A 23,466-nucleotide genomic window follows, 5' to 3' on the forward strand; every position below is an offset into this window, starting at 1 on the left:
TGTAGTCACCAGGGCTGCCCCACGCCTGAGGCCCTGTCTCCCCAACATTGTGCTTGAGGCAGGACCTGTAACTCATGGGTCAGGCGGGGACTGCGGGGTCATCGCTGGCCACAGAACAAGCTGTTCAGAAGGCACTCGCAGAAGGGGCCAGCGCTGCCGGACAGGTTCCGGCCAAACACAAGCCATCACTTAGGCTTGGGATGATTATGCCAAACAAAACTGAGTTTCTTTCCTGAGGGAAGAATGGGATGGCCGTTCAGCACTGGGAACGGCCCTGTAGGTGGCCAGGGGATTTGGCACAGCCCTCCATTCATAACTCCCCCCCCCCCCAGGCACTTTCAAGATCATAGTTTATTACTTCTGATCAAAACAGAGTATACATATTAAGGGATCGCTTAAAGCTCCACTCTAGGGTCATACACCACCGAGCACTTTTACAGAAGGTGAAACCAAAAAGCTCTAACCACCTGAACGTCCCACTATTAACATGAACTGTGGTAATAAAAATGTTGATCTTTAATTTGTTCCCCGTATCGTATTTACAGTATGAAAGCAAGCAATGGTGGTCTGATAAACCACCAGTGATAAATAAATCGTAAAAATAACTTTAAAAAGCAAAGGTTTATATTCTTACAAGGTGCTAATTATCATAACTAGATGTAAACATCAAAACATCGCTGAGCGTTCTGTTACAAAAATCTTAAATCACATTGCCTAGTTAAAGGAGCGCGCTCCTCCCCCCCAAACCTGGGTGACAAACAGTCCGGAGAGTGTACTTCTCTGCAGAGGGTGTCACCATCTTCCCTCGATGGCACCGTCTCCCCAGGTCTCCTTCAAAGGCAGCCAAGGTGCCCACTGTTCTTAGCCTTCTGTGGGCATCTGCATAAGCCGGGGCTTTATAAAAAGCTGCTCAGGCTCCTGTCCCTGCGACAGGCCCAGTGGTCTGTGGTGATGCCCAGCCAGTTCTTCCCAGGCATGAGGGCCATTTGAACACTGAGCTGGGTGGTGGCGTGATGGAGTGAGCCCGCATCACCAGGTGAGCCTCCAAAGGTGTATGAAAAAGGCTTCCAATTTTATCAGTCACCCATTGTCGCTTTCTGGGGGCATTTTAAAAAATTGAGTCAAAACTCACAGGACATAAATGTGCCCATTTAAAAGAGCATGACTCATTGGCATTTATACTTCATGGTGTTGGGCAACCTCCACTCCCATTGGCCACCTAGCTGCACGCTACGGATTTAACCCTGTCAAAGCCAGGGGATGTTGTTCTTGGAATTTTTGGTTGAAACTGTGTTTTCAGTGATGGAGGCATTTTGAGTGACACATAAAATAATTTTTTAAAGATATTATGAATTTTGATACAATTACTCCCTCCAAAGGAGGGAAAAACCCTACCCCAGCCATTTACGTCCAAATCATAGTGAAACTGTGCATCTGTACAGGAGCAGACAGCCTCATCGTTCCACCATGGAGTATCGGGCGGGTTTGAACTGCCGACTTTGTAGTTAGCAGACCCATGCTGCACAGGGGGCTTTTTGAGACAATAAATGGGGCGCTTCTGTCCTGGTTGAGGCCCCTTTACTTCAGATTCTTGCAGTTACACAGGGCCCCCACGAGGTGGCAGCAGACACTTGAATAGCAGCTTATTCGTAACCCCCAGAGGTTTACGACGACCACGGAAGCGTTGTCCTGTTCCAGTGAATTCATACATAGAATTACATAACACGCTGTTTCTACGTCCAGCTTCTCTCTCTCGGCATGAGGTTTTTGAGACTCGTCCACATTGTAGCATGTAACGATAGTTGGGATTTTTAAGTTGCTGATTAAATTACTCGTTGGTTGTAGGATTAGGTTACCGTTAGTTTATCCAGTTGGCCACTGATGAACATTCTGGTTGTGTCTGCCCTGTGGCTATTAGGACAAGCACTGCTGTGAATGTTCGTTGGTACTCGTTTTCAGTTCGTTGGAGTGTGTAAATATAGGAGGAGTGGAACTGCTGGGTCACATGGTCATTCTTTCTGAGACATCACCCAACTATTTATAAGTGGCTGCACCAGTTTCCATTCCCAGTAGTAAGAGGGCTTTACCGGGGATTTCCCTGCTTGTTTGTTTTAAATTGTAAGTTGTCAAGATGCCTGCTGCCATTGAGTGCTGTCACGGTTTGTGCTTCATCGCAGCCCATGTGACAGAACCGCTGGTGGGCTTGAACCATCAACCTTTCGGTTAGCAGCCAAGTGTCACCAGAGTTCCAGCATAAAGACTACAGCCAAGAAACAGCCCCCCTGGCAGTTAGTTCTACTGTCATGGGGCGACCCGGTGAGGTGAAATCCATTCTGTGACACACAACAGGGCTGGCTGACAACTTGGGGAGTTGAAAGGTCTTCTTCCCCCTCCTGCTGCTGGATTTCCGGTCCAGGGCTGGGGTTCATCCAAACCTGGTATGGCTTCCCTCCCCACCCCCACTTCCTCAAAATCTGGTTCTCCCTTCAATCTGGTAAACCACTACCCTCTGGTGGCGATGCACTGCCATCGCTACCTCCTCTACAGAGGGTCTGCTAGTGGGTTGATGTCTCTTTGGGCCCAAGCAGTTCCCCCAGTCTTTGCTGGCTCCTGGTGGAGACCTTCTTCCACTCTGTGAGTTGCTGTCCCCATCTGTGAAATGAGGGGACTGTAACCGATCATCTCCGGCACTTAGGAATCATTCAACAAATGTGTGCAGTTCTATGTGGGGCGTGGTAATCGAGACTCTATCGGGGGGAGTCCCGGCAGGCCGGAGGTTACAAACCCACTCCCATGGTGCCGATTCCCAGTGGACCGAGACTCAAAGGTCCTCAAGCTTGTCACCTTCACAGGAAAGAGTGTGCCACGTCTGCATCCACACCAGCTGGCTGGGCTGGCATCATCGACCTTTCTGTTTGCAGTCGGACGCTTTAACCACAGCGTCACCAGGACTCTTTTGGGTAACAGACCAGCCTCATATGAAATAAGCAGATGGCATTGCGTGTCAGGGGACCCATGGTGCAGGGGTGGGGGTGGGGGAGCAAGGGTGGGGGACAGAGTAGGTACAGAGGCTCAGGATGGCGGCTGAGGTGAGGACGGGGACCGTTTGGTCAGGGATAGGCTATTTGGAGGAAATTTGTGTGGCCTCTGAGCAAAGACCCAAAGGAAGACAAATGGGCCGAACAAACAGAGCAAAGTCAAACCGCTGCCATCAAGTCCACTGCAGCTCACACCAACCGTGAAAACCAGGCCCGCGGACTATCCATCTGCACGGGAGCACATTGCTTCAACCCTCTCCCGCAGAGTGGCTGGTGGGTTTGAACTGCTGACCGTGTGGCTAGCAGCCCAACGTTTACCTGCCGTGGCCACTGAGCAGAATCTCCAGGGGCAGAGCCCTGCAGGTGAGGGAGACCCACACAGACAGCAGCCCGACGTGAGTTGGAGGTGAGCTACGATGTGGCGATGCCGCTGGGCACGAAGCCTGCTTTCACACCGTGTCATTCTTACACTGCCCGCAGCCAGTTCTTGCTCTAGCTTCGCATCAGGCATTCCGTGTCCCCCCCACGCGCCTTTGAAATGCCGAGAACACCACCACAGCCACCAGACAGCATCCGATTGAAGACATTTATTTACTTTTTTTTCTAGATACATAGATGACATAATTATAGACAGGTTTTGATACATAGGAAAACCCTTCCATCCGCCTCTCTTTTTGCTAAATGAGTCATCACGATCCTTTGTACAGTTTTTTCTTTAAAAAAACAAAAACAAAAACCAATACACAGCTTTCCTGGGGCTGAAGCAATTGCAAGAACATATCGGTACTGGTATATTACAGCTACTTACAATGCTTTAAGAACAGCAATGGCGAAAAATAAGTTATTTAAATATTGATTTCATATACAGAAAGTGCAATGTTGTTAGTTGTTATGGAACTTGCTCGACAGTTTGTTTTCACGATCAATTAAAAAAAAAACAACAACCAAAAAACATCAAGGTAACATGGACTCTGACTACTGGTTTTGTCTGTGCTGTCTTCTGACCCCGACTACGGAAGCCCACCTGGGCGGTGGCAACATGGCGAACTGGCCTCTCTCGCTGTGGCTGTGAAAGCACTCGCTGTGTCAGGAGCTGATTCCCAGGGGACGGGTCCTTCGGACGACACCGTGTATTGGGGGACGGGGAGGGGCCTCGGAGCAGAGCAGACGCCGGCCTGCCCTTGGTGTTCGGGACAGACCCGCTGTGGCGGGGCCTGGCGGGCTGGCTTTTCCTGGCAGACAGCTCCCAAGGTTAAGATGCCATCAGTGCGTACCTCTCTGAGCCCAGTGCCTGGCAGGCTTCTCTTGTGCTTTCCCAAACCTAACCATTCGCATGGTGGCACGGAGCGATGCCAAGGATGACCACTGGGCGTTGCTAACCGCTGCCAGGGCCCCCAGACCACCGCAGCCGAGCCACGTGCACACAACCGGGCTTCCCCGGGGGCCAGCAGACCCTGACGATATAAAGGAAGATTTTTTTTTTCTTTCCCCAAAACCAAAAGCAATGGGCTCCAGGGAGAACTGCAGACACCCCAGACTAGAAAGCCCCCCTCAGACATGCATCACAGACCCTGACTGTGCTTTCTCTAGGCAAACGCCTGGTTTCCAAAGTAGGGAGCGGCATTCGGGCGCTCCCATCCAGAGGCCCTCTCTCCCGGTGCCACGTGGACTGAACATGACAGTCCAAACCAGGACCTGGACTAAAGCTCGGCAAAGCACGTCTCTCCCTGGGTTTCTTCTGGCCCTTCGGTGCCTTGAAGAGGATGCCCCGCCAGGACGCCACCGAAAGTGAGGGGACAGAGGACGCAGAGCACCTGCTCTTGCCCGTCTCCGCCACCTCACTGAGCCTGTGCTTGGGTGACGGAGTTACCCCAGACCCCCATGCCCTGGCTATGTGCCAACAGACGCTGTCACAGAGGAGCCAAGGCGGGAGGCGATGACACTGAGCTGCCTTCATTGGTCTGGCGGCTTCGGCTGTTCTAGATTCCCAGCGCAAACTCGGGGTGGGGAGGGGGGGGTGTCATCTTGCAGAAGCTGAATATTATTGAAGCAACAGAAGTTGTTTTAAGAATGCATACCAAAGCATTAAAAAAAATCCCCTGAGAATATATATTTTCTTTCTCCTCAGAAGCATGGGTCCAGGCGTAGGAAGCAAAGGCTAGGGATGGCTTTGGGAAGAAGGAGGTCGTGGTTTCTTCGTCTTCCTGAGGGAAATCATTTCATGAGTAGATGAAACAAGACACGACCTTCGACACAGGCCTCGGGTTCGAAGGGATTCTATGGTAAAGGGTCACGTGGGGGCTTAAAGGAGTGGTCCCGGTGAAAATGCCAAGAGGACTTGTTTTGTAAGCAACGAAAACCTTAAGCCTTCTTCATCCAAATTTGTCTTTTGCTGGAAAAATCAGACACTAGGCTAAAAGAGGGCAGGGATTGCGGAAATCAGTTGGAAAGCCATTGCAAGGAGGAAAACACGTCATACACGGCTAGGGTGGTGAATGTGGCTTCGTGGTGAAGCTTCGTTCGAAGGAACTGTCTAGAGAAGACAGGTGGGAGACAAACATCTGCATGGCATGATAACACTTTGAAAACGCAGAAACTACCTTATAAGCCACTTCCCTTTAAACACAAAAGAAGACAAAGTCAAACCATCTCTCGGGAACATTTGCTCTGACAGTGATTTTTTTGCAAAGGTGACTGAAGTTGGGAATGGATACAGTCCAGATTCCAAGTCAAAACGGGCAATACAATGTCCAACTTAGGAAGGAAAATAAATGGATTAAAATGAAGACAGTGACTATACACGCGCACGCACACGCACACGCACGCACACACATGTACAAGCTAGCTGCGAGTTTCAGTCAGCTTCTTACAGGGTTTGTAGTTAGTCTGAAAACCAAAAGCCAACACGAAGCTGGTGCGTGATAAACACTGCTACGCAACAGGCCAGGTCAAAACTCAAACAAATAGAAAAGCCCACGTTTGCCGAAACCCCCGATCTAGTAGACGGTGGTAGAAGCGGGAGGTTTGGGAAATGGTTATGGGGTCGTGAACCCTAATTCGATCGCAGCTCAAAGCTTACGTTAAGGCAACTAAAAGCTGATTGCTAGCAAGCAGTATGAACACGTCTCGTGGGGATCAGAAGGAGGACAGGGCTACTTCTGGGCGGCCAGGGTTTTCTCCCTTCTGAACAAAGCACAGCCCACAGAGACCACCAAGCGCCCAGGCCAGGGCCAAGCTGCCCTCGCCCGGTTCCCAGACAGACCGGAGGCACCGCGTTTGCTGCGGGTTGGCATCTTGGTTTGCATTCCGAAAATAAGAGACATCCTTGTCTTCTCTTTGGGGGATGTGCCTGCAGGGGGGAGGGTCCTGTGCCTGCAGGGGGGAGGGTCCTGGTTCTATGCGGTCTGGCTCTCTGAGGGGCCTCCCCTTGGAGCCCAGGCTACAACGGGGCACAGTGATGGGGCGGTGCAGCAGGACCTGGCTACATGGCCTCGGGCCCCGGCGGCAGTTTGAAGAGTCTGGCAGCGGACACGAGCTTGCTGATGTGCCTCTCCTCTGTGATGCCCGCCTCCTGCAGGCAAGTGTGGGACAGCGAGGGCACCTGGCTCAGCGTGCTGCAGCCCGCCTCCGTGAGCGCGCCCGCGTACATGGGCAGGCCGATGGACACCAGCCACTCGGTCACGGATGACACGCAGCCCGGCGAGAGCGGCTTCCGGCAGATCTCCGTCAGGCCGCCACTGGGGATCTGGACAGACAAAAGGGGACGGACGGGTTAGATGCAAGCTACCCACACCACCTCCGCCTCTGCCTCCGTGTCCCAGTGCTGCCCCATCCACGGCGGGGCTGTGATCCGAGGGGCAACACCGTGAGATGCCAAAGGCGCGTGGGGAGAGCTGCTTCCCGACTCCTTATAGACGGGACGTGGTTCCAGAGTGCGCACCCGCGAATGCGCCCGCGAATGGCACTTGGTGTGGGTCCACCTGCAGAAGCCTCAGAAGCCAGGCCTGGCAATCTACTGTGCAGAAATGCGAAACCTGACTCCATCGGTTAAAACCGGATACACTTTGGGCTTGATCTGCTTTTTAATATTTTGACTCTCCGATGGGTGTTTTTCGGCCTATGAAACCCAGATGGGTGAGTCTATAGACAACAACTAGGAGAAGGGCTCCTGGGGGTATGGCCGGGGAGGTGGAGGGGTGCGGGGGAGCTGATTCCAAAGGGTTCAAGAAGGAAGAAAATGTTCTGCACAACACTGCTTGCTTACTGAGTGAACTATGGGATGGTGGAATGAAGTGTGGTCAGTTCCTAATACAATCGCTTGGAAAACAAACAGCCTTTGACAAAATCTAAGCCTGAAGGAGGGAGTGTGTGGGAGGTTAAATTGTGAACACTGGTTGTCGGAAGGCTGTGGGTGACAGGGGAGCCCCAACCTATTCACAGCCTCCACGCGTGGAGTAAGCCTCCAGTGAGCCCCTCTGCCCACACACAGACCAGGGATGTGCAGAGTGCAGCACTGTGGGCTGTTGTTTGATTGGTTCCTGGCGTTTCTTTTCTAGGTCTTTCTGGATGTGAAGTCCAAGATGGGAAGGGCTGCAGAGAGGGTGACTGCAAGATGGTTTATGGAGGGGCGGGGCGGGGAGGCGGGGGCTGATGGCAATGGGTACAGGAAGGAAGTCAGTGTTCTGAGGCTGATTGCTGAGATGACTGTACAACTCTTATTGATAGGAGCGAGCCCTTGGATTGTGTGATAGGTGAATTATGGGCCAGTAAAACTATTTTAAAAGCATCAGCCTTCGAAGAAGCAGCTCTCTACCACTCCCGTGGAGTCACCACCAGCTGGTGCCGACTTGAGGCCAACTGTTTTGTTTTGGTTTCGGTTCTAGAAAGCATCTGGAACTTGGCCAGTGACAGCGACGGGCGGCTGGGGCATCCACACGGTAAGCAGTTGTCTCGCCTGACCGTGATGTCCAGTGAGAGCGCGCCCAGGCGGTCTGCAGAGCACAGCAATGACAAGGTCACGGTCTGAGGAGCAAACTGCAGCGGCTAGGATTTTTCCTAAGCACATTTTCAACCTCCAGATAATGAAACTCTTAATGCTGTTATCAGGAAGCGAGTCGACAACCTAAGTGCTGGCTGAGGCCGGGACACCTGCGTTCTGCTGCCTGACACCGTTGTCAGAGCGTTTCAGATGGAGACACGCTAAGGAGAAAGGCCTGGTGCTCACCTGGGAAAATCGGCCCATGAAAGCCTGGCTGCGCACAACAGACTACTGACAGGTAAGGCGTGGCAGACAAGCCCTGTGGGTCGGCGGGGGCTCAATGTCACTGCCACCTGGACTCCGATGTGCCATGACCACTGCCTCATTCTGCCATGCCTGGGGTCCCCGCGGCTGGGCACTTACTCCCTGGCGACCACCACCAACCAGAAATACAGGGTGGGACCCTGCCGAAAGGCGATTTACTCACAGGCATGGGACTCCTTAAGGTTGCTTCAAGGGCTATGTGCTTGGAAATGTGCACACATTTATTAACAACGCATTGCACTGCTGATAAAAAGGCAGCAACAATCTGAAGCCGTCAGCATAGGAACCTGTCTAAACCAGTCTCACTGAAGTGGGAGATGAGCACCCTGGGGTCGGTGGCATGCTGGACAGACTGCAATAAAAGAATGTCTAGAACAAGGGTCAAACTTTTTAAACAGGGGGCCAGTTCACTCTCCCTCAGACCCGTTGGAGGGCCAGACTATAGTTTAAAAAAAACTATGAACAAATTCTTATGCACACTAGACATATCTTTTATCTGGCAGGCCGGATAAATGTCCTCTGCGGGCCGCATGTGGCCCGTGAGTTTGAGGATGCCTGGTCTAGACCCAGGGGGATCCACTCAGGATGGGAGCCCTGAAAAGAGGAGGTCAATTTCAAAGCCAGACGCAAACAGGCTCTCATTGTGCTGGGATCTTTATATTCTCCACTCCCACCCCAAAGTGTATTGTTAAAGTGGCTAGGCTGAGCACTGCTGCCCTTTAAGGCAATCTTTAACCTTAAACCAGATTTTAAAAAGCAATAAAAATCTCTCCTGGGGGGAGCAGGGAGGGAGGAGGGGAAAAAGGAAAACGAGGAACTGATTCCAGGAACCCAAGCAGAAGGCGAATTTTGAGAATGATGAGGGCAACGAATGTATAAGTGTGTTTTACACAATTGATGCATGTATGGATTGTGATAAGAGTTGTATGAGACCCAATTAAATGATTTTTAAAAAATCTCTCCTAAGGTCTTCTGAAAGCCTCAGTAGCTTAGGGTACCGAGTGGCAAGGGCCACTTGACCACCAGGCTCCATGAAGAATTTTCTACACGGGATGGAGCTGACAAGAGAAACTTAAAAGCTTAAGGAGAAAGCTTGGGGCGGCGATCCTTTTATACTGGTAATTTAAAAAAAAGATAAAAGGGTGGGGGTGAGAATGGATGTTTCCCTCCAAAAGGCCAGGGAGGGACTGTGGGATTGGTGTGTGTTCTGCTGTGTATACGCTCTGCGGTAACAAACACAAAGTAAGAAAAATGGTTCTCTAGGCTGCACATGGGTTAGTCATTGCACACACACATGTCCCCGCCCGGGGGCGCTATGGAGCCACTTGGCGCACAGCCCCTCCACCCCCCACGCCCCTGGCCGGGCTACGCAGGCCGCTCACCGCCATGCGGTGCTGCTTCCGCAGCAGCTTCACGCGGATCTGGTCCAGGTTGGTGGCGACGTCGCGCTCGGGCTGCCGCAGGTCCTCCGCGTACCTCTGCACCAGGGCCTCTGGGATCCCGCAGCGGCCGTGCTGCCAGGGAAGGGCACACATGTGGCGTCAGGGGGCAAGGGGACTTTTAGCTTTTCCCGCACGCGCTCAGCAAACATTACAAGAGCTGCTGAAAAATAGTGCCCACGTTTTCACTGGAAACGCACAGGTTTTCTTTCCCCTATTGCATTTACAGTTCTGCCTGTCAGGGGTCAGGGAGGGTCTGAAGCATGGTTTTGGGGGAGCGGGAAGCCCCCCCGACTCTCTGGACCAATGACCTCGCCTCACTCTGCCAGAGGCTGGTTCAAAGTACGCTCCCCTGAGGTGGCTGAAGACCCTGACCGGGCTGCAGGATGTGGGGCACAGCCCATGACACAGCATACCCACTTCCGAAGGCTTTGTCGGGGAAGAGGTAAGCACTCGTCCAACTGCTAATTGAGAGGTGTGCGGCTCCAGGGGAGACGGGCCTTGAAGAGCCTGTGGAGCTCAGTTCTGCCCTGTGCCTTGGGGTCGCCAGGAACCAGAACCGAGTCCCAGGTAGCCGGCATGATATTCTAATGAATACGAGTCAAAACTGCCACGTCGGTGGGCCAGCATGTATAGCGGCCTCCCGTCTCACTTTCATGGTGTGGGAGTGACGTGGCGAACTGCAAAGTCAGCAGTTGGAAGCCACCAGCTGCTCCAAGGGAGAAAGACAAGGCTTTCTGCTCCCGGTCGTCTGGGAAACCCGCAGGGGTAGTACTACCGGGTCCTATTGGGTCGGCGTTGAATCAATGGCGGTGGGAAACGCAGGGGATGAGAAGGAGAAGGCAGAGGCTGGCCACTGCGAGGCATCCGACTCACAGCGAGGTTACATAAGGTTTCCGAGGCTGTACATCTTTATGGGAGCAAGCAGCCTCCTCTGTCTCTCTCGGAGCGGCTGGCGGGCTTGAACTGCTCACCTTGTAGTTACCAGCCCAATGATTTATATCAAGGCAGAGATGTGTATTTCAAGGAGCCAAGCATAGCCACAACGTATATCATGTCTTCAAAGTAATTTTCTTGCTGCTGGGCAAGCACTTCCTCCTCCATAATGGAGTACGATTGATTATAGATCAAAATGTGTGGAGCAGGGCATTTTATATCGTCTTATTTTCCACCTCTGCTAGCCATACAATTAATTCATTGTACAACAGAACTGCAGGATCTGAGCAGTGTCCAACAGTCTTCCAAGTATGCTCACACCTTTTTTATCTCCCTCCCTGGGGGACCCTGGAGGCGCAGTGATTACACATTGGACTGCTAATGACGAGGTCAGCAGTTCAAGCCACTTCTCGGGAGCAAGACCAACCTTTCTACTCCCATAAAGAGTTATGGTCTCTGGGGCCCACAGGGACAGTTCTACCCTATCCTACAGGGCGACTCTGCCTGAGAATTGACACGAAGGCAATGAGGTTGCAGGTGTTAGCAGACTATGATTAAGTGCCTCTTACAAAAGGGGAAGTGCGGTCGGGGAGGCGGCCCTCTCAAACTCCGTCTGACCTGCAATAAAGGAAAACGTGGGCCCAGGCCTTTCCTTCCAGGGACCGACTCCAACAGTTCTCTGCAGCGCAGAGAGCAAAGCAAGCCCACTGCCCTAGGGCACACCGGCCCCTGGTGACCCATGAGTGTAGGAAGAACCACTGCATGGGGGTCGCCCAGCTCTGACCAGCAGGCCTGTCTTCCGAGGTCCCTCTGGCTGCCTATCGCACAACGACCCAGCATGGGGCTTCCAAGGCTGTACACCTCGACCGGAGTGGCTGGTGGCTGCTCAGAATGAAAACCAAACATGCCGACTGGGAATGAAACTCCTGCCCCCCTGGGTGTTTGCTGTGAGGTCTGAGCTCAGCGCATGGGTCGGTCGGAGGGGTGGCTTTCAGGTTGCCTAGGTTCAGGCAGGTGGTACCTTATCGGAGTACGGCTCCTCAGTGAGATCGATGCCCTCTGCCTGCAGCTTGTCCTCCGTCTGCATCTCCAGGTCAATGGCCCGGGCACAGGACACCTTTCTGGTCAGGGCCAGGCCCAGCCGTGCCCCGTGCTCCTGCAGGCTCATGCCCTCAGGGAGCTCCGAGAGCCAGGGTGGAGGTCTCATGCTTGGGGGGCTGCCAGGTTCCTCAGCTGACGAGGTCCTGGGGGCCGGAGCTGCACGGCAGTCGGTGGAACTGGCAGGGCTGCTCCTTTTGACTGGCAAGCCCGGGGCGTCCGGGCTGGGCAGGCTGCCCCCGTGGCCACCAGGTGTGAGGTGGAGGCCATTGGCCAGGCGCTCCCTGCTCTTCTTGGCAGGAACAGGCGGAGGCTGCGCAGGGTGTCTGGGCTGAACTCTGGCCTCAGAGCCCCTCTGCTCAGCACCGGCCCCGTCTTTGGACCCAGGGGGACAGCTTGTCCCTTCTGGAGTGGGCCCTTTGCTGGGATCCTCGAGAGGTGTCCTCCCGAAGTTGGGATTGGCTCCTGGGGGTTGACTGTCATAGCTCTTGGGCCAATACTGTAGGGGCACTGGGCCCCGGGAAGGGACGGCCACAGGCCCCTCCGCTTTCTGAGGGGTGTTTTTCTGGGGCTCAGGACATCTCTTGCTTTGGATCAGTAGTGAGGCATGGTCCGCGGCAGGCTCTTGTTCTGAGGCCTGAGCAGTGGCGGCGGGTGTCTTCTGTGGCACTTCAGGTAGCATCTGCGGGGAGCCTCCTGTCGCCCCACCGTGCACGGCTGGTCCAGCCTCAGGCTCTCCTTGAAGGTCATGCAGGGAATGGGACCGGGGCCAGGCGTCCACGGGCTGGGGGCCCTCGAGGGTCTCGCAGCTCCGGCACATGGACACGGGGAGGCTCCTTCGGTTTCTCATGCCCCCGGTGGTGCCGGGCTGGTCACCGCTGGCGGAGGAGTGAGGGGGGAGCCCCCCGGCCCGCCGGCCCTCCTCCTCTCGAGGCTGCAGCGCGTCCACCGACTTGGCTAAGGGCAGCGTGGGGTAGTCACCTTGCTTCCTGCCGAAGGACGGCAAGCTGGGCTCTGTCAGTGACTTGGCAGGTAGCAGGCCGGCTTTCCGAGTCTTGCCTGCGGGGCAGAAAAAGAATTCACAATCACATTTGCGAAGCTGGCGCATGGAGGTGGGTTAACAGAACGGGAGTCTCCAGCTCTTGCCTCTCTTGCAGTGTACTAAGGACAGACACCTCTGCTGACAGCACTGGGGGGAGAATGATGATGGCCTCATTCTGATTTTCAGAAGAAATTATGAGTCTGATCTGATGACAGGACGTGTGGAGATGGAAATGAATGACACGGTGACATGGAAAAGATAACGCTGTGTCAGCCACTAGAATGACCCGGGCTCTCGAGCGTCTGTGTGGCAGGGCGGCCTGGTGAGACTGCGTCTGGAGGGCAAACCAGCACAACTCCCAGTTGGTGACTGGCTTCCAGAGGTTGTGGTGGACAGGGGAGGGGTCCCAGGGCCTGGATTCCAGGACGGCTCTATACGTGGGGCCCTGGCTTTGACCTCTGATCAATGGACACTCAGAGTCAGCCTTCCTTGAAGCGGTTCTTCTTAGTGGTTATTCCACGCGCTTAGAAGCAGGCACCTTAGAAACAGTCAACTGCCCTCGGTCCCAGCAAGTAATCAGGGTCGGAAATAAGTACAGTACTTGGCCATGGACTCCCTGTGCCACAGGCTCCCAAACTGCTGTGGCCTTTCTGTCCCCACTTCATGAAAAACAGTACTCAACATGGTGCCACTTGGCCATTTAAGATGTGTGTGCCATCGCCCACCATCCAGGATCACAGTGTAGGCGCCTGCTCTTGTAGATGCCCTGGATTGTGCCAGTGCCCCGCGCCCCCTGCTCCTGCCACTCGCCAGAGGGCAGTCTTGCCCACTTTGGGAAACACTGACCTATACAAAAACCTATACAATTAGGATACATTCTAAGTCCCATGATGCTCTGAAATAAAATGAAAATAGAAATAAAATTATGAAGAAAATAGCACTTAGGGAAGATCGAGGCAATACTGTATACACAATTTCCTTGTTACATTTTTTTCAGAGCATCGTGGGCCAAAAAAATTACCCCGGGGGCCACATGAGGCCTGCGGGCCACCAGTTTGACATACTCTATGAACTTGATGATTAGTGATTGGCATTCACTACTGCTGCCCGTGGACAAGCGTTGCTGACATTTACCATCGACGAGCCAGGCACCGCATGACATGCAGACTCACTCACACTCTCACTCACTTCTACACACGCACTCTCTCACACTCACACAATCTCACTCACTCACTCTCACGGAAGCTGTACTGTTATCTTACCCTCTATGAGACACACACACACACACACACACACACAGTCACGCAAGCTTTCCTGTTAACTTACTATCTCAGGGCCAAGCACTATGTGAGATGCTTTGTACCTATTAATACTTCTCACACTCACTCTCTCTCACACACAAGCTTTATCGATAGCTTACTATCTGTGGGCCAGGCATTGTGCTAAATATTTTATGTTATGGTATACATGCACACACTGTGATTACCTGTCCTCTGTGACATTTTTGGGAAATAACCTGCTGGACTCGTGCCATGACACTACGAAGCTACGTCTAAGGGGGAGATGCCAGGTGATAAAACCTAGTAGGTGCTAGGGGACCCGTGCACTTCAGGCTTTTAGGAAAAGATAACAATCCCGACGCTGCATCAGGTAGAGAAAAGCCCGGCTGGCTCTCATCTCTGCAGCGCCTTCACCTGGACATAACGAATCACCGAGGTGGGTACACGGTGCCTACTCCAGGAAATCTGGAGGATGGCTACTTGGCCAACTGACTGGAAGAGATCGCATACGTACCCATGCCACAGAGTGGTGACCCATTAGAATGCGTAAACCCTAGAACAAGATTATTGATGGCACACGCAAGTGAAAATTTTCTGATGACCATCCAACAACAGTTGCAGCAGTACATTGACAGGGAGCTGCCAGAGTTTCATGCTGGATTCAGAAGAGGATATGGAACAAGGGCTATCATTGCTGGTGTCAGATGGCTCTTGGCTCAAAGTAGAGAATACCAGAAAGATGTTTGTTTGTGTTTTATTGATTATGCCAAGGCATTCGACTGTGTAGATAATAAACTATGGCTAACCTTGAGAAGAATGGGAATTCTAAAACACATCATTGTGCTCATAGAGAACCTGTATATGGAATAAGAGGCAGTTGGGTGAACTGAACAGGGGGCTACTACGTGGTTTAAAATCAGGAAAAGCGGATGTCAGGGTGGTATCCTCTCATCACACTTCTTCCATCTGCATTTTGAGCAAACGATCAGAGATGAAGAATGCAGCCTCGGGACTGGAGGAAGGCTTATTAACAGCCTGTGATGTACTGATGACAACCTTGCTGGCTGCAAGCCACGTGGACTTGAAGCCCTTGCTGATGAAGATCAAAGACTTCAGCCTTCAGTACGGATGGCAACTCAAGGTCAAGGAAACCAAAAGCTCTCCCCAGGGGACCAACAGTCAACATCATGATAAAGAAAAGACCGGAATTCCCAAGGATCTCATCTTATTTGGATTAACAACCAATGATCAGGAAGCAGCCGTCAAGAGATCACTGGGTCAATCTGCTGCATCCAACCTCTTCAAAGTGTTGAAAAGCAGGGATGCTACTCTGAGAACTAAGGAGCACCTGACCCACGCTGTGGTATGTTCCATTGCTTCATGTGCATGTGAAAGCTGGACACTGAATAAAGGAGACCGAAGAATCGATGCGTTTGAACGGTGGCCCTGGAGAAGCACACAGAAAGTACCGTGGGCTGCCCAAAGAACAAACAACCTGTCTTGGAAGAAGTACGGCCAGAGTGCTCCTTAGAGGCAAGGAGGCAGAGATTTGTGTCATGCACTTTGGACATACTGCCAGGAGGGACCAGTCCCAGGAGAAGTACATCAGCCTTGGGAATACAGAGGGGCAGCAAAAACAACGAGGCCCTGGACAAAATGGACTGACACCGCCGCTGCAACAATGAGCTTCAACATAACGACAGTGAGGCTGGCACAGGGCTGGGCGTGGTTCATTCTGTTGTACAGAGGGGAGTTCTGTGTTGGAACTGACGCAATGGCACCTAACAACACCAACAACAACATAGGACAGAGTAGCACTGGCCCTGTGGATTTCCGAGGGTGTAAGTCTTTATGGGAGCAGATAGCCTCAGATTTCTCCCATAGGGCAGCTGGTGACTTCAAACTGCTGGCCTTGCAGTTAGGAGCCCAGTGCATAGTCCACTGCACCACCAGGGCTCTTGACATGACAAGAGAAGACAATCCCTGGTGAAATCCAGACTTGGACGGTGCCTAGACATCGTGTCCGGGGAGCACAACAGCTAAGTGCTCAGCTGCGCATAGAAAGGGTGATGATCTGGACACCCCAGGGGGTCCACGGGAGATCGAGGGGGCCGCCTGCTTCCATAGAGACACAGCCTCGCCGAACCCCCGTGAGGCCATGAGGCCATTCTCCCCCGTCCTGCAGGGTCACTTGCGTCAATCTCTTTGGGGACGCAGAAGAGATTAAACAAGTGGAACATAGATAGAAGTTCCTCCGTCCCACCAAGTGAGAAGAGCCAGGCACAGGGGATTATTAGGATCAGAAGTCCTCTACATTAGGGGCTCCTTCACTGAAAACCTCCTTGATCAGGGGATGACAGATGCCGACACACACAAAGCTCTCCAGGAAACACAGGATCTGCAGACGCTCAAAGCAGACAAGTCACTTCTCCCCGAGCCGACACACAGAGACAGCCAGCACCCCGCAGATGGACTTCCCGCCTCCTGAGCAGAGAGAAGACATTTCTCTGGGCTGTCGGCACCCACGTGTGAGATCTTTTGATGACTGAGGCTGTGTCCATCCACAAGAGCTTGCCACGACTTCACACTGGGCTCACAATTTGCAGTTGGTTCGGAACTTCCTACCCCAATCAGAAGAGCAACACCCGCTCTCCACGAACTTCCACGACCTGGGCCAGCGCCAGGGCTGGCCATGCAGGTGCACATGTAGGATAACAATTTATTTTAAAATTGAACATTTTCTTCAGATTTCCCTCTTTAGAAACAAAACAAAAGGCGGCAGCAGCCATGCCTGTTTGGCTAGCCCAGGTGTTTTACTTCGGTTAACACAAGATGTGTGTCACTGCAGGAACCCAGCTTGTCACCAAAGGAGTCACTCTGCGATGATGCTCCCCATGCTGGCCAGCCTGGTGCTCCCCTGGGCAGTGTTTAAAGGCCGTCGTGGCCCCTGCTCAGGCTTGTGGTGGGTTTAAATAAAGAAAATTGGGGCCAGGACCAATGACACTACCAAGGGAGCCAGCCCTTCAATCCCTGGCTTGGTCTCCTGTTCTCAGCGGGTAGCCCTCCAAACCCTGTTATGAAAATGAGAGCCACAGTGATTGACAGTCCCCACCCCTGGACCAGTCTCGCACCTCAGGATGAACAAGCAGAGAGGCCAAGTGGTCTCCTGTGCTCTCGGTTGTTTTGCCCTTTGCTTCGAAAGAGGCCCATGTAGTTCAGTCTACACCGGGGCTGTTGGCATTAACGATGACAACAAACACAAACCGAGTGCCTGCTGATTGCAAGCACCCACTGGCTGCTGCTCCCGTGGGATGACACAGAGTGATCAGAGCACTGGACTGAGAATGCTCATGGCATTGGCCAGTAATGAGGTCCTGAAATACTGTCCTCAAACCTCCTCTTCACCAGCCGGTTCCGTGCAGGTGATGGCTGGGCATGGCATGGCATGGCTTGGCTTGGGACAGGTGCAAATGAGTCCTGAAAGTGGCATCTTTGCTTTAAAATGCCTTAGGGAGGGTCTCTGGTAGTAGATATACCCAATACATCTCATGGTTGGTCTTCTTGATCGCTGTTTCCACAGGTGTTGAGTTAGTTTATTGTGCCAACCTGGCCGATAAATACATGTGGGGTTAATTGAAGGGTGGAGGGATAAATGGCTCAGTGAGCCTCGCCTTTCTAGTTCTCGGGTCTCTTGCTCTGCGATGCTCAGACCAGGATGCAGGTGCCTTAGCCAGTTCCCTGCTTCAGCTGGCAAAGTTCACTTCCTGCAGGACATCCTCAAGGAGAAGCCACATGGACCTACCTCGATGTAGCCCTGGGTGCTGAAGCAGCTGTGTGGAGACCCCTGCCAGTGCTGAGATGCTTCCACGTTCACTGATTCGACTTTTCTCCTGCAGTTGGCATCATAGTGTGTGTTTTGTGAGCTGGAGGAGGACTTTGTGGATTGGTGTGGGACATATGGGTTAATGTTGGACTGTGGGCTTGGGCAGCACTGGGTTGGGATGTTTTCTTGATGCACACTTAACCTGTATATAAAACTCTCTCATACATGAGTTTCTGTGGATTTGTTTCTCTAAGGTACCCAGACTAACATAGGCATTGATGGTGGATCCAAGTCAGATCCCTTGGTTGGTCCACCAAAGCTGGGCAACGCGGAGGACGGGCCCAGGGGAGGATGCGTCTGTAGTGTGCTGTTGGCAAGGAACGCTGCCGATGCCGCAGACTTCCAGAAGAAGGAGCGCATCCGTCTTGGAACAGCACAGCCAACAGACTGCTCGTGGCGAGAAAGGGGAGGCTTCTCTCTTCCTTTGATCGCGTGATTAGGATGGATCGGCGCTTGGAGATGGACAGCATGCTCGATGGAGCGGAGGGTCAGTGGGAAAGAAAACCCTCAACAAGATGACGGACACAGGGGCTGCCGACGGGCTCAGAGAGCCAGGTGTGAGGACGGCGCAGCGCCGGGCAGTGCTCCACGCAGTGAGGTCAGGTCACGGTGCGTCAGAACCAGTCCACGGCACCCACCGCGACGACAACAAAGCTCTGCCCACCAGTCACCGGGTGTTGATAGTGAGCCTGACTGGTGCCACGTGAGAGACTCGAACCACAAGAAATAGGAGTCATTATCGAGCCTTTCTGACCTTGAACGTCCGTGTCAGAGCCCAGAAATGAGAATTCCATCATTAACCTGGGGGAGTTTTCAGGACAAGCTAGAAAAGAGAAACACCTGGTGCTTGGAGCCATGAAGTAAGTCTACCAGTCTGCCTCTCAAGGTCCTACTCAGGGTTCACGCACCAACTCCTGGCTCTTGCCATGATCCACATGGGGGGAGGGGGTGAAGACTTTACATTACCTTCAGATTTCCCAGAAAACTTGGGGTCCCCCATCCTTGATTCATTAGTTTGGGATTAAATTCTTTCATTTCTCCACAGTCGGATGGGTGGAGGGGCAGCTCAGGTGACCGCTGTATAATTCATACTCAAGAAAACACCAAGCTGCCCGGAGGGGATCTTCCTCCTGCTTGAATCTCCCACTTAAGCACAAGCGTTCCCAGAAACCGAAGTCAACCACGCCTCCAAGAGCCAGAGACCGGAAGAGCCAGATGGTGGCCAGCTACCATGACCGACCTCTGATCAAGACCACAGACAATGCCCTGGGCAGAGTAGTGGGGAAGAGGTAGAAAAAATCCCAAATCACAAAAGAGAGGCCAGGCTTAGTTGTGGGGGACTGAGCCCAGGCCACGGGTCATTGTGCAGCTGAAGCACAGGCAGGCCTAAAACTGAAACAGGATCCCCAGGGAGGAACCAGCCCCGCTGAGCAGCCCACCACGAGAGACCAGAAGGGCCGCGTGTCTAAAACAGTCCAGAAGTTAGAAGGGGCAGGAAGAGGGCCAGGTGGAAATGGAGAAGGGGGCAGGCTGTGACACTGAGGGGACAGCCACCAAGCTCATGAAGCAAAATGAAATTGTCGCCTGTGATACTGAGATGCTCTGTTCACTTGCACCCAAACCACAGCAAAATGTCTTTGAAAACTCTATAAAATATAAAGAAGATACATTGCTGGGGGGAAGGACCCCTGCAACACTCCCTGTCCCCGACGAAGTCTGGGGGCTTGGCCATTACCGTGCGCCAGGTTCTCGCTGCTCTCGAAGCACCCCGAGTCTCGCGGGGAGCATCCGCTCAGGCCCTGGCTGTCCACGAGGAGCTTCTCCTGCGATCCCGATTGGTCGCTGTTACCTAGAAAGGGTGGACAAAGGGCAGGGGGCCATGAGTGGAGGGAAGACAGGGCTTTCAGGTCAACCAGAGCCCGGTTATCACCTCTCAGTGCAGCCTTGGGCTTTCAAAAGAGACTACCCAGTTCCATGGGGGCGAAATAAACCAGTGAGGCTATAATATAAGATTTGGTGAGGGAGACCGGAGTTGGGATACGTCCAGGCCTTTTAAACTACCCACACAGGACAGCTGTGGGTTCGGGGATAAGCAACGGGAAGAGGCGGGTGGCCCGGCGGACAGTGGCTCTGGCTTGCCTGTGTGGTGGAGTATCCGGGTGGGGTCAGGCCCCCGTGTTTCAGAGATCAAGAGGACAAGTGCTGCAGTGACCTGCATCACTAGCTCCCCACATTTGGGAGCAATATAAAGGTGTCCCCTGACAGTTTGTGTTTTATTTTCACAAAGGAGCTGGCGCTGGCCTTGTCTCAGCAGGAGGGAGGCTGGCGGGAGGAGGCACAGCCTCCCGACCCAACTGGGACCAGGGCCGTAGCTTGCTTTTGTTGTTCAGCCGGTTTGAGAGAGTTCTCGATCTTTGGGGGGTGGGAGCAGGCAACCTTCTCCGTTTATCTTGGGTCAACATCTATTTCCTATGCACAAGGGCCAAAAAGGGAAAAAAATAAAAACCACCAACACTAGCTCTAATTTGGAAGCAGGTGCCGTGGCGATACAATAGCTGAGGAGTTGGCTGTTAACGGGAAGGCTGGCAGTTCTAACCCACTCACTGGCCCTGCAGCAAAGACCTGGCGCTCTGCCTTTCAAATGATCACAGCTCCAGCCCCGCCCCCCCAAAACGACACGGGGCCTGTGAGCGCAGTTCTCGGACCTGGGGTTGCCATGAGCCACAGGCATCTTGCTGGCATCCAGCATCTAAGCCAACAATGAGTGGAGCACTCAGCTGCTTGCCAAAAGGTTCGAGGCGTGAGCCCACCCAGACTGGTGGCCTGCTCCTTTGAAAGTCCCCAGTTCTACCCTGACACACCCGTGGTTGCCAAGAGGGAGAATCCACTCAACGCCATCTCTTTTTTTTAACACCTGAAAGCAGTCATAAAAACGCTGACGGATGATGATGATACATTGCGCGCCTCTGGATCAGACCCTTTCTAAAGAGAAAGGTCAGGTGTTTCCAAACCAGGTGGGAGGCCGCATGAGTCTTTCAACATCCCACCTCCACGCCTGTAGCAAGAGGGTGTGTCATATCGATGAGGGAGGCCTGGGGGCGGAGTCCGTAACCAGGTGAGTGGATCCCTGCAAGGTTAGCAGTTCAAAAGCACTAGCCTCTCCGAGGGAGAAAGAGGAGAGGAGGCGTGTGCTAGGAAGAGTAGAGAGCACACGCCTCGGATCTCCACGTGGGTGGCGAGCACATTCCTAATGAAGAATAAAATAAAGGGCAAGATCGGCCAGGCCCAGTGGGGCCAAGCAGGCCGCTGTGTGATCTGACAGCCTTTGCTCTGTGGGCCGTGGCAGCGAGCTCCCCGCTGGGGTGGGGATCGGCGCAGGCCGATGTGGGGCCCGGCACTGTGCGTGCTCACTGTGGACGATGCTCTTTTCTGGCTCCACGGCAGGTGATGGATTCTGTGACTCACTCGCTGCCCTGCTCAATGAGGAGACGGCTCCTCTGGGGCCGTGGGGATGAATGAATCCACCCTCGGCTGGGCAAGGCGCTTCCGGTTTGCTGCACTTCTGCGCCCAGGGATCCTGATGGCTTGTAGGAGGCTACCCAACTCTCTAGTATTTAAGGACAATCTGGTGTTCTCCGGCACCTGGGCTGTGTTTCCTCACACACCATCTAGAACACCGGTTGGCAAAGTGCGGTTCTTGAGCCCGATGCGGCTCTTTCAGTACGTGCACAAGGCTCCAAAGTAAAACGGACGAGGTTTAAAGGATATTATCCAGATCGTGCGAATTCCCTTGTTTGTGAACATATATTTATGGCCCTCAAACAACTTTTAAGCTGTGAGGGAGAGGACTGTCTCTTCCATCTCAGAAGTCTGCTACCTCTGATCTACAAGAAACATGCCAAGAAAGATTTGGTATGGGTACGAGGGGGGGAGGGTTGCTTGTTTGGGCCCTACGTTCACAGGACTGTGTGCACTGGAAATGTCTTCTTCTTGTTCTGAGTCTGTGTGACATCACTCATTCTGAAATTGTCCTGGGGCTGGATGCATGGCTCTCCCACCCCAGCGCGTGCCGGCCGCTCCCCGGCGGGCGGGCTTCCCCACCGCCCGGCCTGTGTGAGGGGCCACTTACTGTCACACTCCTGCAGCAGCTCCACCGCCGTCAGGAGCACGGCTCTGTGCTCCGGGTCTCTGATGTTTAACTCGTCCAGGTCTTCCTCCTCCAGGAGCTTGAAGGTGTCCAAATCTTCATACCCATTGAACAGGAAGGTGGGCATGTGCTCCTGGAGGGAAAGCCACCAGAAGTCAGTGCCTTGTGATGGGGGGCCAAGAACAGGCCTGCAGCCCTACCCTCCCTCCCTGTCTCTCTCTGCTCATCTGATAGGAGGAAGAAGGAGCTCCAGAGTGGTTAGGAGGTGGGCTGCTACCTAACCAACTACCAGGTCAGCAGTTTGAAACCACTGCTCAACGGCAAAAAAGTGGGGCTTTCTATTTTCATAAAGCATCACAGTCCCGGACACTCACAGGGCAGTTCTGCCCTGTCCTACAGGGTCGCTCTCAATTAGCATGCCTGTATGACAGGGAGTCATTTGGGTTTGGGAAGAGCAGAAAGGACCGGGGAGGCAAACGGGTGTCTCAGTGACCTGGGGTGAGAAGACAAGGGCCGGCTGCCACTGGCTTGCCTGGTGAGGAGGCCCCTGGTATGAGCCAAGTGCTATCATGCAGCACGTCACAGTGTGATGATGAAGCCTACTGCATGGACGGAGCTCTGTCAGCCCTGTGGAGGCGTACGAGTTCTCCTTTCTGACAGGAGGACATAAGAGTCCACCTCTGTAGAAGCACTTGAGTGGATATTGGGAGAGCGAGCTTGGGGGAAGAGTTCTCATGGCCCCTGTGCAGGTGGCCTGCTGCCTGCTCAGCTGGCAGTGAGCAAGGCGCCGGTAGCTTTTGCTCAAAGTCCATCTCGGGTGCAGCGTAGAGCTCATACCTCGTTCAAGGCTGCTCTTTGGACCCCTAGTGCCTTGTGACTCAGGGTCGATGCCAGTGGTGGAGCAGGGTCACGACCAGCCTGAGAGCGCTGGTACTGGGCCAGCTTTCATGACCAGAGTGTGCCTGCCCCAAGCTGCGGTCTCCTCAATGGCCTGAGATGCTTGCCAAGGCCGGGTAATGAGAAAGGAAGGCCAACGAAGAGTTGATGGCTTTGACTGTGGTACTGATGAATCAGAACACTGTGATGGCTTTCAAAATACACACAACGAACTGTCTCCCTTCATCCACTTTTCTGTCAGTGTAAGACACGATCAAGGCTCACGAGGGAGGGGGGATGGAAATGAGCTGATACCAAGGGTTCAAGTAGAAAGAAAATGTTTCGAAAATGATGATGATGGCAACATATGTACAAATCTGGTTGACACAATGGATGGCTGTGTGGATTGTGATAAGAGCTCTAAG

General features: G+C 53.3%; 1 protein-coding gene across 9 annotated transcripts in view; it reads right to left on the bottom strand.

Moving 5' to 3' along the window:
* Positions 1-3,610: 3,610 nt before the first annotated feature.
* Positions 3,611-23,466, bottom strand: part of SASH1 (SAM and SH3 domain containing 1) — a 373,743-nt gene continuing 353,887 nt past the window's right edge. For all 9 annotated transcript variants that reach the window (XM_075554412.1, XM_075554411.1, XM_075554414.1 and 6 more), the window contains 5 exons: positions 22,148-22,298; positions 19,754-19,867; positions 11,737-12,872; positions 9,723-9,854; positions 3,611-6,783 (listed from right to left, as the gene is read on the bottom strand). In XM_075554412.1, coding sequence (XP_075410527.1) covers positions 6,520-6,783; positions 9,723-9,854; positions 11,737-12,872; positions 19,754-19,867; positions 22,148-22,298 — 1,797 coding nt within the window. In that variant the 3' untranslated portion in view covers positions 3,611-6,519. The remainder of the gene's footprint in view (positions 6,784-9,722; positions 9,855-11,736; positions 12,873-19,753; positions 19,868-22,147; positions 22,299-23,466) is intronic.

Source organism: Tenrec ecaudatus, chromosome 7 (assembly GCF_050624435.1).
Source record: "Tenrec ecaudatus isolate mTenEca1 chromosome 7, mTenEca1.hap1, whole genome shotgun sequence".
Taxonomy (NCBI): Eukaryota; Metazoa; Chordata; class Mammalia; order Afrosoricida; family Tenrecidae; genus Tenrec; species Tenrec ecaudatus.